This window comes from Littorina saxatilis, linkage group LG2, assembly GCF_037325665.1.
Source record: "Littorina saxatilis isolate snail1 linkage group LG2, US_GU_Lsax_2.0, whole genome shotgun sequence".
In the NCBI taxonomy this organism is placed as follows: Eukaryota; Metazoa; Mollusca; class Gastropoda; order Littorinimorpha; family Littorinidae; genus Littorina; species Littorina saxatilis.
The window spans coordinates 79,244,280-79,262,424 of NC_090246.1; the positions used below are offsets into that span (position 1 = coordinate 79,244,280).

An 18,145-nucleotide genomic window follows, 5' to 3' on the forward strand; every position below is an offset into this window, starting at 1 on the left:
AGGACACTGTGTCTTCGTTTTTAACCAAAATCCTTGCTGGGTATCGTATGACTGATTTGTAACTGGTAATGTTATCGACATCGTCAACGATGTGCATGCTTTGGGACCGCATGCTTTTGTTCGACCCCAGTGTGTTTATTACAAACCTTAACTCTTGAATAGTTACGCGGCAAGCAAACTTTGTGTGGGTAATTAATTGAATAGAAAACCGGCTACCATACTTTGTGGGCGACATCAATCAAAACGCCCATGTCATTCAATCCGGATCAGTGACGGACCGGACATGCAACATAAACCAACTCCTCCATATTACGACCCCTCCATATAACTACCGAATTTTGGTAACATGTTCAAAGTTGTTATATAGAGGTACCACTGTATGACACATCAACACCAAGACACAGTATGACACATCAACACCAAGACACAATATTAAAGACACCGAGACACAGTATGACACATCAACACCAAGACACAGTATGACTGTGACATCAACACCAAGACACAGTATGACACATCAACACCAAGACACAGTTTGACACATCGACACCAAGACACAGCAAGACACATCGACACCAAGACACAATATGAAAGACTCCGAGACACAGTATGGCAACTATGTTTCCCCACAGCTACAGACTTTGAAAAGAGAACGTTGCACAGATACTGACAAAGACGTGACAACTGTTTCTCCACGACTACAGGCTGTGAAAAGAGAATGTTGCACAGATACTGACAAACATGTGAAAAGAGAATGTTGCACAGATACTGACAAACACGTGACAACTGTTTCCCAACGACTACAGACTGTGAAAAGAGAATGGTGCCGACTCTAACCTCCAGGTCGGTGACACGCTGTTGTAGCTGCAGGTGCTTTTGGCTGATGTTGCCCAGCGTCTCCAGGATCTCCAACAGCTGGTCCGACGGCCCTGACCTTGAACTGCCAGGTCGGAGAGACGATTCTGCCGACGCAGGGCGTGAATCCGGAATTTGCTAAACAGATCACAACACAGATCACAAACACGGGTCACAACTTGAGACTACCAGAAAATGAGCTCTTCTTCATCTTCTTCTTCCTCTACTGCATATGTAGGCAACAACTTGATTTTCTTATGAGTGAACTTTCATGTGTCTGATTGCTTTTTTCACAGCCCTCAATTAGGACAGTAATACTCCTCTTTGAGGAATGACTCTGGTCTCACAAGGAAGGGGTCGTGTACATTGTACAACAGAGAATCAACACTGTTTAACCTGATCCAGTGTGTCCAACCAGGTGTGACATCACGCTCAGAAAAGAACTCTGCTTGGTATTCTGCCTTTCATGGAAACCAACATAAAACTCTAGACATTTAATTCTGCTCTCTATAAACGACGAAGACATAATGGCCTTCCCCCAACAATAACACTGCCTAAAACACAGGGAAAACATCCCTGCCACCCCCCCCCCCCCCCCCCCCCCCCACCCTCATACAACACTGGGTTAGCTCAGTTGGTAGAGCACTGGACTTGTGGTTTTAAGGTCGCAGGTTCGACTCCGGGCCGGGGCGGACACGGGTCAACTTGCTGTGCAGACCCAGAGACAGTAGCCATGTCCCACCCCCGTGTCACCAAAGTGGCACGTAAAAGACCTCGGTCATTCTGCTATTAGTGCAGATGGCTGATACCACCTAAACAAGCATACACTCATGTATCTCATCAAAAGCCGTTAAGGCGTAAAACTCAAATTATCATATAACCCATATCTAGTCCTCAAGAGGCGAAATATTTAGCCTGTAGGACATTAAGTATTCTTTTTCTTTTCTTTTTTTTTAACACTAATAATGTTAAAATCATTACTGGATCTGTCTGCATGCTGAATTCCACCAGGCTGACTACACGTTGTTGCTCTGGCTGGGTCATTTTATCCAGTTCATTTCGGATTCCCTTCAAAGCATCTTCCAGGTCGCCCCATCGCACAAACTGGCTGAATTCCTCGGGGTTCGGTAGTGTCCCAAATTGATCCGTCAAATTCTTCACATCATTCTGCAGAGGTCACAGGAATAAACAGCTAGACATTCACAATCTGACATATACTGCATCAAGGATGACTCATATCACACATTAAATGCATCACATCTTGAAAACAACACAAACTGACAATCACAAACTTCCATTAGCTTGTAAAGCAGTAAAATATCCATCAAAACTTAAAAAGACATGAGGAAAAAAAATGGGAATAAAACACAGATATGTATATATTATAAGATGTTTGGTGGCTTGTTGACAGACCAGCTTTTTTGTTGGTCCAAGGGGACCATTTATCGACCAAGGCCGAAGGCCGCGGTTGATAAATATGAGACAAAAGGCGATATGCTCCCCGAGGACCAACAAAAAAATGCTGGTCTGACAACAAGCCACCAAACATCGTTTTTGTCATCATTTTCGTTGTGCAACAAAATGCACAATAACCCACAGGGAGACGAATTTTTAGAATCCAACTCCGGGCCACAAAGCATCGTCACAGTAGCACGAGATAATACGTCAAACTTGTATGTGACGTCAAACATAGCTTGTTGACGCTTTTCTTCCAGTCTGAAAATGTACAGAGCTGCGATCATACCTGTGAATTCAGTAAGTGTTGAGCATATTTCTTTTCTTTTAAGTGTTTATGACTTTTCGTTGTGCATTTTGTGATTACAGAGATAAGTTGCAAATTGACCATGAGTCGCCGCGGTAATTATCAACATTGATTGGGTCTTTGAGAGTGAATGCTTACAATTGTTGTCCTCGGAAACACAAATCCAAAGCCACGATGGTTCCACACATCAAACAATCAGCCTGATTGGCTTTTACTTTGACAATCCACGTTTCACATGAAAGCTCAAACCCATTCACCACCTCGAGTTATTGCATGGGGAACATGAGATTTATTTACCAGGTGTTTGTGAATGAAAACTCGTGAAAATGATGACAAATGTATATATTACAGTGCAGTTCATTTACATGACAAATTGTAACACCCCACTGCAACGTTTCTGTCTGTTTTTAACATTAAATATATCATTGTTTGCAATTCATATACTTGGTAATTCCTTAACGCAAGTCAAACCTTGTGAAGAAAACTATATTACAAGATACAAGATACAAGATATTTATTCACCAATTTTGCAAAAGGATTTCATCTTGGCACGGCACGGTAAAAATAAAATAAAAACCAACCAGACAATATGCAGACACACATCACCATGCATGCATACATACGTACATTACACTGTCATCCACACACAGACACAACTCACACACTCACACACACACACACACACACACACACACACAATTATTTACATACTCACACATAACCAGCCACATATCTACATCACAAATTCACACCCCCTCCCAACCCAACCCCACCCCTCACCTCATACTATTATGGTTTAGCAAAAATTGAGAGCCAGAACTAAAAGGGAGAGGCTAGAAAAGTCTTGAAAGAGGAGAAAGACATACCAAGCCATTGACCAGGTCCTTTCTCAGATCGTCCTGAAAGAAACATACAATAACTGGAGTGCATAACAAGTTGATCTCACAAGCTCTTCGCCTATACTTTACACAGACAACTCAATTCCGGGTAGAAGGGTAAACAACCATCCACTTCAGGTGCCAAAACTTACTTAAAAAATATTGTCACTTCTATTAAGATACAAAATCCCCATAAAAAATGAGAGAAGAAGAGGATGTGAGAGGGATGGGAGAGAGAGAGGGGGGGGAGGAAGGGAGAGAGAGAGGGAGAGAGAGAGAGAGGGAGAGAGGGAGGGGGATATAGATCAAAGAGAGCGAGTTAGAGCAAACGAGAGAGCAAGAGAAGGGGAAAAAAAGGGGGGAGAGGGTAGGAAAGAACTGGTGGAGAAAGAGCAAAGAGTGAGGAGGGAAAGAGCAGGGCAGAGTGCAATATAAATCCAATGGGAAATGCTGTACTGCTTAATGGCACTTCAAAAGCCAGAGCTACCATTAATGTTTAATACACAACTAACTAGTAACATTCACTTGACAGGGCCAGTCATATTGTGCACCAAGGTAAGTACCCAATGTTACAGCATGCCTTTGACTGTAATCACCAGATCAATGGAATAATGCTATAAGTGTTTTGATCAAAACACAGGCAGACAATAACAGTGTGTTACAGCATCAGGTTACTTGATGGCTTTCTCTTTTTCTATTACAGAGATTAATCTAGATCCTTCCCTTCCCAGTGTACTGTTGGTGTTTCTCACTTTTTTCCCCTGTTGTATTGTTTTCATGAAGAGTGTTTGATGGAACCCCAACTCACCACCATAAAGAGTTCAGAAAGATCAGCTTCAAGACCAAAACATCCCATGACTGCCTCTCCACGTACACCAAAACAAAAAACTCCCCCATCCCCAGCTACATTCCTATACATATACCCCCCTCCCCCTCCAACCCCCCTTCCCAGCTACCCCCTCCCAACCCAACCCCACCCCTCACCTCATACTATTATGGTTTAGCAAAAAGAAAACACTAAAAACAGAGTTGTTTTTTAACAATACGGGTTAGTGTGGTGTTGTTGTTTTTTCTAAAGATAAAGTGACAATCACAAATAAATGATTCTCCCAATAAAAAAAATATGAAACAAACAACAAAACATCCGTATGATGTGTACAAATGTACAATCTCTACTCACCGTGTATTTTTCCAGTGCTTCCAATCGTTTCAAATAGTCATCGCCATCAAACTGGAAAACACACCCACACACACACATACACACACACACTCCATGATTACTGCAAATTTATTACCATCTTTTGTAATGTAAAAATCTTTCTTTCATTTAAATACCAAACCAAATAAAACATATTTCTCCTTGCACATCTAACAATGGCAATAGAGAAACATTGATCTCTACTTAACATCGCTTCAGCTAATAAGATGACACTCTGAACTCCTGACTGAAAGACTCATGCCCAAAAGTAGCTCATCTCACACAGTAATAAAAATAATGATTACTCAGATAACCTCGTCTACAACATAATTCTGTGCTCTCTGGGCTGTACAATACAATATATTACCAACTTAAAACTTTCTCAGAGCACACAGTAGTCAGCGTGTGCCTTGACTGACCTTAACAGCATCTTTGACCGACTCAACTGACCTTGAGAGCATCTTTGACCGACTCAACTGACCTTGAGAGCATCTTTGACCAACTCAACTGACCTTAAGAGCATCTTTGACCGACTCAACTGACATTGACTGAGAGCATATTTGACTGACTCAACTGACCTTGAGAGCATCTTTGACCGACTCAACTGACATTGAGAGCATCTTTGACCAACTCAACTGACCTTGAGAGCATCTTTGACCGACTCAACTGACCTTGAGAGCATCTTTGACTGACTCAACTGACCTTGAGAGCATCTTCGACTGACTCAACTGACCTTGAGAGCATCTTTGACCGACTCAACTGACCTTGAGGGCATCATTGACCAACTCAACTGACCTTGAGACCTTCTTTGACCAACTCGTCCCGGCGCTCGTTCTCTTCTCGCTGATCATCCACCTCTTTCATCATGTCATTGATCATTTGCATCAGCTGCACACACACACATCAAACAATCATGATGGTGTTATTCACACATAACAGTTAAACAATCACGATGGTATTATTCACACATACAAGTTGAACAATCATGATGGTATTATTCACACATACAAGTTGAACAAATGATGGTGTTATTCACACACACCAGTCAAACAATCATGATGGTGTTATTCACACATAACAGTTAAACAATCATGATGGTGTTATTCACACATACAAGTCAAACAATCATGATGGTATTATTCACACACACCAGTCAAACAATCATGATGGTATTATTCACACATACAAGTTGAACAATCATGATGGTGTTATTCACACACACCAGTCAAACAATCATGATGGTGTTATTCTCAGTCACACACCAGTCAAACCAATCATGATGGTATTATTCATGATGGTATTATTCACACATACAAGTAAAACAATCATGATGGTGTTATTTACTCACACACACACACACACACACACACACACACACACACACACACACACACACACACACACACACACACACACACACACACACACACACACACTGTATACAAGTCAAACAATCATGATGGTGTTATTCACACACACACACACACACACACACACACACACACACACACACACACACACACACACACACACACATACAAGTTAAACAATCATGATGGTGTTATTCACACACACACACACACACACACACACACACACACACACACACACACATACAAGTAAAACAATCAGTATGGTGTTATTCACACACACACACACACCAGTCAAACAATCATGATGGTGTTATTCACACACACACACACACACACACACACACACACACACACACACACACATACAAGTCAAACAATCATGATGGTATTATTTACACACACACACACACACACACACACACACAAGTCAAACAATCATGATGGTATTATTCACACATACAAGTTAAACAATCATGATGGTGTTATTCACACACACACACACACACACACACACACACACACACACACACACACACAATGTTAGTCAAACAGTCATGATGGTGTTATTCACACACAAGCATATGCGCTGCCCTCAAAAATGTGTAAACCAAATTTCATAAAAATCCGTAGTTTTTGAGATATGCTTCACACACACACACACACACACACACACACACATTATGTGTCTGAATATAACAAAGAGCAAGTCGCGTAAGGCAAAATTACTACATTTAGTCAAGCTGTGGAACTCGCAGAATGAAACTGAACGCACTGCATTTTTACACAATGACCGTAGTCTGCCGCTTGTATAAAACGGAGTGAAACTGACGAGCCTGTTCAGCGCGGTAGTGGTTTCGCTGTGCTGCATAGCACGCTTTTCTGTACCTCTCTTCGTTTTAACTTTCTGAACATGTTTTTAATCCAAACATATCATATCTATATGTTTTTGGAATCAGGAACCGACAAGGAATAAGATGAAATTGTTTTTAAATCGATTTCGGAAATTTTATTTTGATCATAATTTTTATATTTTCAGAGCTTGTTTTTAATCCAAATATAACATATTTATATGTTTCTGGAATCAGGAAATGATGTAGAATAAGATGAACGTAAATATGGATCGTTTTATATGAAAAAAAAATATTACAATATTCAGATTTTTAATGACCAAAGTCATTAATTAATTTTTAAGCCACCAAGCTGAAATGCAATACCGAAGTCCGGGCCTTTGTCGAAAATTAGTTTACAAAAATTTCAATCAATTTGATTGAAAAATGAGGGTGTGACAGTGCCGCCTCAACTTTTACAAAAAGCCGGATATGACGTCATCGAAAGTATTTATCAAAAAAATGAAAAAAACGTCCGGGGATATCATTCCCAGGAACTCTCATGTCAAATTTCATAAAGATCGGTCCAGTAGTTTGGTCTGAATCGCTCTACACATACACACGCACAGACAGACACACACACACACATACACCATGACCCTTGTCTCGATTCCCCCTCTATGTTAAAACATTTAGTCAAAACTTGACTAACTGTAAAAAGAAATGAGGGGCTGGCTACTGACAAGCCACTGAGGATAACCTCAAACACAAAGGTGATTAAAATAATGTTTGAAGTGTCTGATATAGAAAATATTTGTATGCCCAAGTCTGCAGGGAATCTAGCCAGCGCAGCATATGGAAGGGGGGGGGGAGGGGGTTGGGGGAAGAGTCCCCCCTACCAGCAATGTACTTTTTTTTTTTTTTACCTCAAGGAGACCCAAAATACCCCTTTCAAATGCTGAATTTCCAAATTGCCCCAAGGAACACCCCCCCAACCTGCCCCTGTACCCTTGTCTTATTTTGGAAGCCCCTCCGGCTCATACACTAGGTGCAGCCAGTGTGAACTCTACAGTCTCCTGCCTTGCCATCTGTCCCAAAGCACTGATGATCACAACAAAAGGGAAATGAAACAAGTCGCGTAAGGCAAAATAACTACATTTAGTCAAGCTGTCGAACTCACAGAATGAAACTGAACGCATTGCATTTTTTCACCAAGACAAGACAGGTTCGTCAATCCCGCTAGAAGGAAATTGCTAACTTTTCACGTGCAAAACGAAGTGAAATTGACAAGCAAGAATAGCGCGTTAGAGTATTGCGCGAAACAAAAAAGTGTGCTTTTCTGTATTCTATTAACTTTCTGAGCTTGTTTTGAATACAACATATCATATCTATATGTTTTTGGAATCAGGAAATGATAAGCTAAGATAAAATCATTTTTGGATTGATTTCTTTAATTCTAATCGTAGTACTAATCAACCTATTTTCGTTAATTGTGATCATATTTTAAGAGTAAACATGACAAATGTATATATTTTTAGATTTAGAATTCGATGAAGAATACGATGCAATCAATTTTAAATCTGTTAGTGAAAATTCGATTTTAATGACAACTTTAATGAACAAACTAATTTACTAATTTTTACACTGCAGAGCTGAAATTCAATCCCCTAGTCAGGACTTTGTCCAAGACTGCTTGACCAAAATTTCAATCCATTTGATTGAAAAATGAGGGCGTGACAGTGCTGCCTCAACTTTCACAAAAAGCCGGATATGACTTCCTCAAAGACATTAATCGAAAAAAATGGAGAAAAAAACGTCTGGGGATATTATACCCACGAACTCTCATGTGAAATATCACGAGGATCGGTCCAGAACTTTTCTCTGAATCGCTCTACACACACACACACATACATACATAGTACACACCCACATACACCACGGTACCACCCTCCTCTGATTTCCCTGTCTATGTAAAAACAGCTTGAGAGGCAACCTGTACTTAGCCTACAACCACCTCATGTCCCAAATAGATTCTTATTCGGCTGGGGACAAAAATAGAAATTTAGCATAGCATAGCAACCTGTTAACTTTCAAAGACAGCCAGGGATGAAATACGATGTGTGAGCTGTCAGACCCCCCAGAGTGAAGACAAGCACTTTACTTTGTAGCTGACAGACACAGTCAATCCAACTTCACCCATGTGTTTGCTCAGGCAGGGGGGGAGAAGGGACGGGAGGGTGTGTGTGAAAAAGGCACAACCTGAGGAGTTAGCAAACCAAAGTCATATCGTTGTGAACAACGCCTTGTCTCTTATCTTGATGAATAATGGCCCATCTTCCACCTTTCCAAACTATGCTGTATGTGTCAAAAGATCAACACAAAGCAGTGTGTGAACGCCCTATTCTTCCACACATTGTGACAGGGGCGAGTCCGTTCGTAACACCAGCATTGTTTCACGTGCGCGCTGCATGCCGGGTGCTTCGTGACTTGAGGCGTGCAGGTATTCCCTGTCAACATTCCTGATCGCCGTAAGGGGAAAGGGGGGGAGGGAGCATCATGTGTACTTTTTGTGGCGGCCCTAATCAAGTGAAATATTGTCAGCAGGAATGTAGACAGGCGGCCCTAATCAAATGAAATATTGTCAGCAGGAATGTAGACAGGGAAGGAAGGGGGTGGATGACCGGTGATAGCACAAAGTAGCACGTGCATTCTGCCCCACGTGACTGGCCGCTCTGTCACCACACTTCTAGTTCTGTCGCATCTCCTTCAAGTTTGGTCGGCGTCAGTGCAGTAGGCCTAACTACTGCATTGCTCTGAAACACCGAGCTGAGACGGACACACTACGGTGTGAGTAAGTGAGTGATTGATTGATCTTAAATACATAAGAATCGAGAGACAAGGCAGAAAAAGACACACTTTATAAGGGGCATAACGGCCGACACAGGCATTATTATGACGGCTTACTAGTGCCCAAAATCTAGGATTACCATTTTCACTGGAAAATTAGTAATTAACAGTGTTAATTACTAATCATTTTGCCTCGTTTTCGGTCACAATAGTCGGACTTTAAGAGTCCGCACTGAGAGGCTACAACGTCCGGCAAGCATCACTCTCACACTATTTCTGAAATATCTTTAAACTAGTACTTTTACGCAACCAAGCACGCTCACACACACGCACTCATAGAAGGATACAACACACTAACTCACACCCACACACACACGCACACATGCACTCACACCCATACAGACCCACACACACTGTGACACACACACACACACCATCACAACCACAACCATAAAAAATTCATGTGACAAAAAGTTCCTTTTGGGTGTCAAAAACAGAAGGCAAGTTTTTTTAATTTCATAGGGACAAAAATCACATATTATTTAAGAACACTTGGGGTTTAACAAATTTAAAACTAGCACCCCTATTACACAATAACAACAATACGTTTTCCATATAAGGTACACATAACATTTCACAGAACGTATACATAATCCTTTGGCTTTGGTACAAAATTATGAAAAAGCGCAGCCAGCTATAACAAACAAGGGAGGTGGATGGGGCAGAGGCGGTAAGAGCTAGTAACTGTGACCGAAAACGAGGCAAAAAAATCTATGGTGAGTTGAGGGATCTGGTCTAGGTAAGTAAGATCAGGCAGCGCTCTGCCAGTCCCCCATGGCTTTAATAATCTCGCCTGGGACCCCACAAGAAAGTGCCCAGGTGGCACCACCCCGCCTGAAACTATGGCTAGTCACATCAGAACGACCCTCCATGACGCACTTGAGGCGTTTTGCAAACTGAAGGCCTGGGCAGAGAGGGGGAAGGCCTGGGACTTGGCTCCAACAGACCCCACTTTCCGAAACATACTGACAACAGCAGCAACAGGACACAGGGGGTGGGGATCGAGGGCTGGCAGGGTTATTTTTTGCACTCGTTCTTTAAACTGGTTGTTTTTTGACCAGCAAACTAACACAGACAGAGACAAGGGGTCACGGTTTACAAGAAAACATTCCCTGGTGAGCTGCTTACCAGCATCAAAACGAGCTAGTGAAGAGCGCTGCTGCGACGCGAGCGCAGGTAAAAAGCCAAGTGAGCGGCCCACTGCTGGTCAGTCAAACATACCTGACATCAGCTCACAATTTCAGACAAAAATGCACCATAAAAAGCATGCAGACCGAGGGGTTGTGACTGGTGGTACCCACCAGGCACAGGCACAGTAAAACAAGTGTTTAAATTATATTTATACTAAATAACACTTTAATAGAAGGCCTTATCGAGCATGTTATCCGACGGAAAGATGCATGTCACAGTTTTTTGCACTAGCGCTTTCCTTAACGTTGTTTTGGGTATCTTAGAAAAGAAAAATCGACCCCGAAAACTTTCGAATCGAAGCTGTTCGTAGCAGACGGACTTTTGATCAGTTGTGGTCTCACACTTGCACATAGATCTTTCATTATAATTCCTTATTCGACACGTTGTCGGGCAGACAGCCGTACCTCATATTTATTTCCACTACTACAATCATACATCTGCTTTGTAGTGTATTAGTGAAGGACAATCGATCCGAAAATGTTCAAATCGAGAGAGGAAAAATGGCTTCTGGTCGGACATGAGCTAAAGGTCCGACCACTAGCAGACGGCTCTCTTCGGTCTAGACTCACACACTTTCACAAATATCTGTGGATAGAATTTGTTATTCAACAAATTGTCGGACAGACAGTTGTATGTCACGGTTATCTACACATGCGCTCAGCTCTTATTGTTAATTTGCATTGGATTAAAGAATTATGGACCAAAAAAGTATTGAATCAATGGATGTTTCGCTCTGGCCGGTGTAACAGTCGCCCATGCGCATTGAACCTTCACAGTTCCGAGGCACATGAACATTAGTAATTTTAACGTCATAATTGTAATTTTCACGGGAAAATTAGTAACTTTCACGGGTTAATTACTAATTTTTAGTTTTGGCGCTAGTAAGCCGTCATACATTATCCCCGATGAGGATACACTAAGCATGGGAGTGTGTCACTCAAGTTGAAGTGGAAACAACACGCTGATGAACTTAAAACAATCATCGGGCAATGGTTAAGAGGTTTGGGTGAAGGGTGAGTGTACTCAGCTATGTGTGCTGTGGCTGTGCGAGGGGTGAACAACCAGCGGTGCTGTGACCAGAGACTGCAGGAAACGCATGACCTAATATCCCCATGTCCTTGCCCCTGGCTGGCACGCGGATCTACTGAACCGCTTTTAACGGCTGACAGGATCGACCTGGCCAGCTCACGGTCCTGATTGCAGAGAGACATATATATATAAACACAGGTCTAGTATAATCATGTCTCTCTGCCTGTGTGCAGTGAATAGTCAGCGATGCCAGTCCACTGTCACTGCCACTCAATGACACACGACTCCTTCTTCTCTTCTTCTTGGCGTTCGCAGAGGTTACACAATCAGTCCAGCACTGGTGATAAATGTTGTCGTTTTCTCCAACTCCTGTCGACTGCCGTATAGTTTGGTCTGCAAGGGAGTTGGTGACGGCCACACTTCTTTTCGTTCCTCATCTAGTAAGGGACATCGCTGTAAGATGTGTTCCGCTGTTTGGTCCTCTTGACCGCAGGCACAGGTTGGTGATGGCGCCAGCTTGAACTTTCGGTTCATGTGAGCATTGAGCCTGTTGTGGCCAGTACGCAGCCTGATGAGGTTGACTTGCTGCTCTCTGGACATTGTGTGGTAGTCATCTCTGTTTGTCCTTGGCCTCATCAATGCCTTGATGATTGTCTTCTGCTCACTAAAGCTGACACTGTTTTCAGGTTGGTCTTCCACGGCTCCTTCTTTTGCCAGCTCATCTGCCCTTTCATTTCCTGGTATCCCACAGTGTGCTGGTATCCACTGGAGGACAACTCTTCTGGTTTGTCTGACCATCTGTAATGCTTTGGCCAGCTGTGGGAGTTTGTCGTTCTCTAGGGCCTGAAGGACTGAAAGGGCGTCTGAGAGGAAGACAACTTGGTAGCAAGGGTCTGCGGAGTCCTGAACGAAGGAGGCGGCCTGCATGAGAGCTTCTGCTTCTGCTTTATAGTTTGTGCAGTGTTTGCCAGTGGCAACGCTGGATGTAGCTGTATGTCCCCTAGGGAACTGGATGAGAATGCCTGCACCTCCATTGAGCACGGCGTTAGTTGCTGATCCATCGGTGTATACATGGATCCACGCCTCTTTTGGGTACTGTTCGTCGATCAGGGCTAAGGTGAGTGCCTGTCGAGCTGTGTCATTCTGATCTTCTCCTGAGGTAACATGTGGAACACTTGTGCAGATCTGGATGCCTGGTTTCTCTGTTGCCTTGGGGGTTTCCTCTTCTTCTTGAGTCAGAGGTAGAGTGTTCTGTGGAAGGACTTCCCTGTACTGTCGAGAAAGTCTCTTGCTCTCGTGTACAAAACTGCTCCGTTTAAGCCGGTTCTTGGTGAGGTTGCTCAGTCTGTGCTTCATGGGGTGGTCGGGTAGGCACTTGAGCTTCTCGGCCTGTACCATAGTCTTGGCTTCTCTTCTCTGACAGAGGGGTTGGATGGTGGTAAGCTTCTCCATTTCCTTGATGGGCGTGGATTTCATTGCACCAGTGATGAGTCGGAGGGCCTGGTTTTGCACACGGTCAAGGGTCTGCAGGTTTGTCTTGGCTGAGGTTGACCACGCTGTGGAGCCGTACTCGAGGTGGGGTCTGATTGTTCCCTGGTATACTGTCTTCAGTATCTTCTCGTTCGCTCCCCAGGTGGTACCTGCCAGCTTCCTGAGTATGGCTAGCTTGCGCCGGGCCTTCGTCTCTGCCTGTGCAATGTGTGGTTTCCAGGTCTGCCGCCTGTCAAAGGTGACACCAAGGTACGTTGCTTCTTCATCCTCTCTCAGAGGAGTTCCACCAAGCCTAATGGTTCCGGCTTTCTGCTTTGGCGACAGTGTGAATAGGGTGGTGGAGGATTTCTCCTTGTTGATGGAGACGCACCAATCTTCTGCCCATGCGTTCAGCCTATCTGCCGCTTGCTGCATTCTGTAGGTGGCAGTACTTGCGTGCTCCTCCTTGCACCAGATCACAAGGTCGTCTGCGTAGAGAGCAGCTTTGATCCCCTTGGGCATCTCAGACACCAGATCGTCGATGAAGAGAAGGAAGAGTGTGGGGGAGAGGACTCCGCCCTGAGGGACGCCATGACGAAGGAGGAACTTCTTGCTTTTGGTCTGGTCGACGTTAACTCTTGCCCTGCGGTTATAGAGGTAAGAGCGAATCCACTGGTACATGTTGCTGGACACGCCTTTCCTCAGCAGTTTTACAAGGAGTCCATCTTTCCAGACCTTGTCAAAGGCCTTCTGAAGATCTATCCAGGTGACGAAGACCAGCTTCTGTTCCTGTAAGGCATCTTCAACTTCTTGCGCCAGGTAAGTGACCTGATCTTCAGTGCTGCGGAACTGTCGGAATCCAGCTTGCTCAGGGGCGAGGAGGTTCCTGGATTCCAGGTACCACCTGAGGCGCTCGTTCACAATTCTCTCCAGGGTCTTCACAACACAGCTGGTGAGGCTGATTGGGCGATAGCTGGTGGCCTTCTTTGGATCCTTCCCTTTTTTTAAGATGGGGATCATGATCGCTTCTCGCCAGAGTTGTGGTAGCGATCCTTCTTGCCAGCTGCTGTTGAAGACCTCGAGTAGCTTGTTCTCTGCTGCACTACCAAGGTGGGTTAGCATCTCGTTGGTGATGCCGTCTGGGCCAGGGGACTTCTTCGCCTTTGACTTTTTCAGAGCTGAGTGCAGCTCGTGGAGTGTGAGTGGTTGACTCATGGCGTCCACTGTCGACTGTCTGGCAGGTCTCTCTCTTTTCTCTCTTCTTGCTTCTCTCTGTTTCTCGGGGCTAACATGGAGGTTGCTCTCAGCTGCATAGCTTTCAGCAAATTGGTTGGCAGCATGCTTTCCAGTTAGCACCTTCCCGTTCTCTTCTAATGTGATCTTTCCTCTGCTGGTGTTCTCATCATTCAACTGCTTGGTGAGCCTCCAGAGCTTTCTGCCATCCTTCTCAAGGTTCAGAGAGCTTGTTTTCTCTTGCCAGCTTCTCCGTCTTGCCTGTAGCTTCTTTTTGAGAAATTTGGCTTTGGCTTCCTGGAGGCGGATGTTGTTGTTTTGTGACGGGTTGACTTCTGCTTCCCTTCTGGCGTCTGCCAGATCATCATCCAGTTCCTGCAATTCATTGCTCCAGTAGGGCTTATAGTCTCTCCTGGCACCCCTGGGAATGGACTCACGCGCTGCTCTGAGGATGCTCATGTTGAAGTCCTTCGCCACCATGTTGATGTCTCGACCCTCGACTCTGATGTCTTTGGTGAGTTCGCTGGTGCGGTGTCTAAAGAGGAACCAGTTCGCTCTTTTGTAGTTCCACCGTGGGAAGGAAGCTTCAGTGCAGGACTCCATGCCCAGGGTCAAAAAGACTGGCCGATGGTCACTTCCACCTAGCTGTTCTCCGACCTCTCTGCTGGTTAGCTGGTGCATGTCTTCCGTGCAGAAAGCTAGGTCAGGAGTTGATGTAGTGTGCCATCTTCTGGAGTAGAATGTAGGGCAGTCAAAGGGACTGTTCAAAAGGATGAGACCTTTGTCGTCCTGCCAGTTCTCCACCTCTTCTCCTCTCCGATCCAGGTGGTCATATCCCCAACTCTGTGAATGACTGTTGAAGTCACCCACCACGATGAAGTTGGAGGCCTTTGCAGGGATCGTGTCAAGGGCGAGGTGTCTATCATTGGGGCAGTAGAAGTTGACAAGATGGAATTCTGATGTCTTCGTCTGGATTCGAATCACCTGATATTCGGAGTCCTCCATGTGCGTTTCTATCAAACAGGCATTGATGTTGTTCCTGATGAGGGTCAGGATTCCTCCTTTGCTTCGGTCTGTTCTGTCGGACCTAAGGCATTGGTAGCCTCTCACTTTGAAGGACTTTTGGGGTGTCAGGTGCGTCTCCTGAATACAGCAGATGTTGATGTTCTTCTCATGCAGGATATGCTCCAACTCTGTCTTCTTGTTCAGGATACTTTCTGCGTTCCAGTGCATGACCTGAAAAGGTCGCTGCTGACTGGGTTTCTTCCTGGTTGTGGTGGTGCCAGTCACTTTCCTCCCGCGTCCCCTGGCGTGACAAGACGGACGGGAGGGACCTCCAGTAGTTGGGGCTGGGTCCCTTTGAGGCATGGGACCCGACGCTGCTCCACCCTGGGGGGTCCTCAATGGGCGAGCGCCATTTCCATCTGTGCTGGTTGATTGTGTCATCATTTGCGTAAGTGCGTGTACCCGTGGTTTGTTAGAATGCGCCGTGCGGCCCGGGTCCTCCGTCTTCAGCATTCGGGATTTTCTGTCGGGGTTACCTCACCCTTAGCTCATGGCCCGTACGTCCTACCCTGAGAGCACAGGGGGGAGGATTTTCCGGGATCCCACCCGGAGCCAGTTTGGTCCGCGGCCGCAAGCGGCTGATCTCCATATCTGAAGACCGTTCCCCTATCCGCCACCCGGGGACGCGCTGGGTTGGGGGTGGTCGCCCCACTGAAAATCCCACACTGGGTTAAGAAAGATCAGCCTGTCCCAGACACGACTCCTAGAAATGCATGTCGACAAAGCCCCAAATGTAAGCATTCGCACCAAAACAAGAAGTATGTTCGAAGGATTCTCTGGCCATAGCACGCCCCCCCCCCCCCCCCCCCCCCTGTTCCTACACCACTGTATATGGTGGTCATGTTGTAAGGAGAAGTCACCCTTGGGACCAGCAAAACACCTCACCTGTCACTACGTAGCAGGTCTCCTTTTTATTGAGAAGTATGTTTTGACAAGTTTCTGGGGCAGGACACTAAACAAGGTATCATATTATACTGAGACGTGGCCTGCGCATCACTTTAACAAACGTCACATTACAGACGTCACCGCTTTAACAGACGTCACACTACATATGCCACATTACATACGTCGCATTACAGACGTCACGTTACAGCACATTACAGACGTCGCATAACTGGGGCAGAAATCACATTACAGACGTCACATTAGAGACATCGCATTACAGTCGACGTCACTGTGACATTACACATACCACATTACATACGTCGTATTACAGACGTCACATTACAGACGTCGCATTACAGACGTCATATTACAGACGTCGCAGTACTGGGGCAGACGTAACAACAAATGGGAGACCAATTTTGAGAAACCAATTTTCACTAAGCCATATATATAGCTTTCGTTCCTGAGCCCTCTCCGCTATAAATAGACGCTTTGTGCTTTGTGAATTCAATTACAGGAAAAAGAGTTCCTATGTACCGCATTCCGCCCCCTGCCTTGCTTACCGCGACACGCACCCCTCACCCTGTCAACACAAACCTTTCCTCCCATACCCTGACAATACCGCGACCTACACAGCACCCCGCCACTTCAATATCGCTTTACCTGTAACCCCAGGTGTTACAAAGTGGTTGCACTGGCACCCCGTCAATTCAGTATATCGCTTTACATGTAAACCCCAGGTGTTACAAAGTGGTTGCACTGGTGCCGCTACTGTCACTCTGGTCGTGTCGAAAAAGCCTGTTTAGCCAAACTAACGCTGGGGAGTGGAGCCGTATTGTGATGGCAGGCAAGCGGCGTGAACAATCTATTGACTACTGCACACTAGAAAGAAAATGGTGCCGTAATAAATATCTGCTGGGAAGTCGCTGGCAGGAACACGGCGGCTTGCACACAGGAACTGTTGGCGGTGACAATGACACGTTCTGTGGTCTGAATAGTTGTGCCGCACCATAAACACACTCTATGTTCTGTCGTCGTCAATAACCTCATCCATCTCATCATCCGCCGTTGTCCTCAGGTGTCGCAGAGAGAGAGAGAGAGAGAGAGAGAGAGAGAGAGAGAGAGAGAGAGAGAGAGAGAGAGAGAGAGAGAGAGAGAGAGAGAGAGAGAGAAAGAGAGAGAGAGAATGGCAGACAGAGTTAATTGTGACACTGTTAATTGTGACAATTCTTGTGTCGCAGAGAGAGAGAGAGAGAGAGAGAGAGAGAGAGAGAGAGAGAGAGAGAGAGAGAGAGAGCGAGAGAGAGAGTGGCAGACAGACAGACAGGCACTGTTAATTGTGACAATTCTTGTGTCGCAGAGAGAGAGAGAGAGAGAGAGAGAGAGAGAGAGAGAGAGAGGCAGACAGACAGACAGGCACTGTTAATTGTGACAATTATTGTGTCGCAGAGAGAGAGAGCGAGAGAGAGAGA

General features: G+C 45.0%; 1 protein-coding gene across 3 annotated transcripts in view; it reads right to left on the minus strand.

The window, feature by feature from the left end:
• LOC138959813 (uncharacterized) overlaps nucleotides 1-18,145 on the minus strand; it is a 77,969-nt gene that overhangs the window by 48,994 nt on the left and 10,830 nt on the right. For all 3 annotated transcript variants that reach the window (XM_070331436.1, XM_070331435.1, XM_070331434.1), the window contains exons 2-6: nucleotides 5,489-5,581; nucleotides 4,676-4,726; nucleotides 3,484-3,516; nucleotides 1,837-2,022; nucleotides 838-993 (exon numbers count right to left, since the gene is read on the minus strand). In XM_070331436.1, coding sequence (XP_070187537.1) covers nucleotides 838-993; nucleotides 1,837-2,022; nucleotides 3,484-3,516; nucleotides 4,676-4,726; nucleotides 5,489-5,581 — 519 coding nt within the window. The remainder of the gene's footprint in view (nucleotides 1-837; nucleotides 994-1,836; nucleotides 2,023-3,483; nucleotides 3,517-4,675; nucleotides 4,727-5,488; nucleotides 5,582-18,145) is intronic.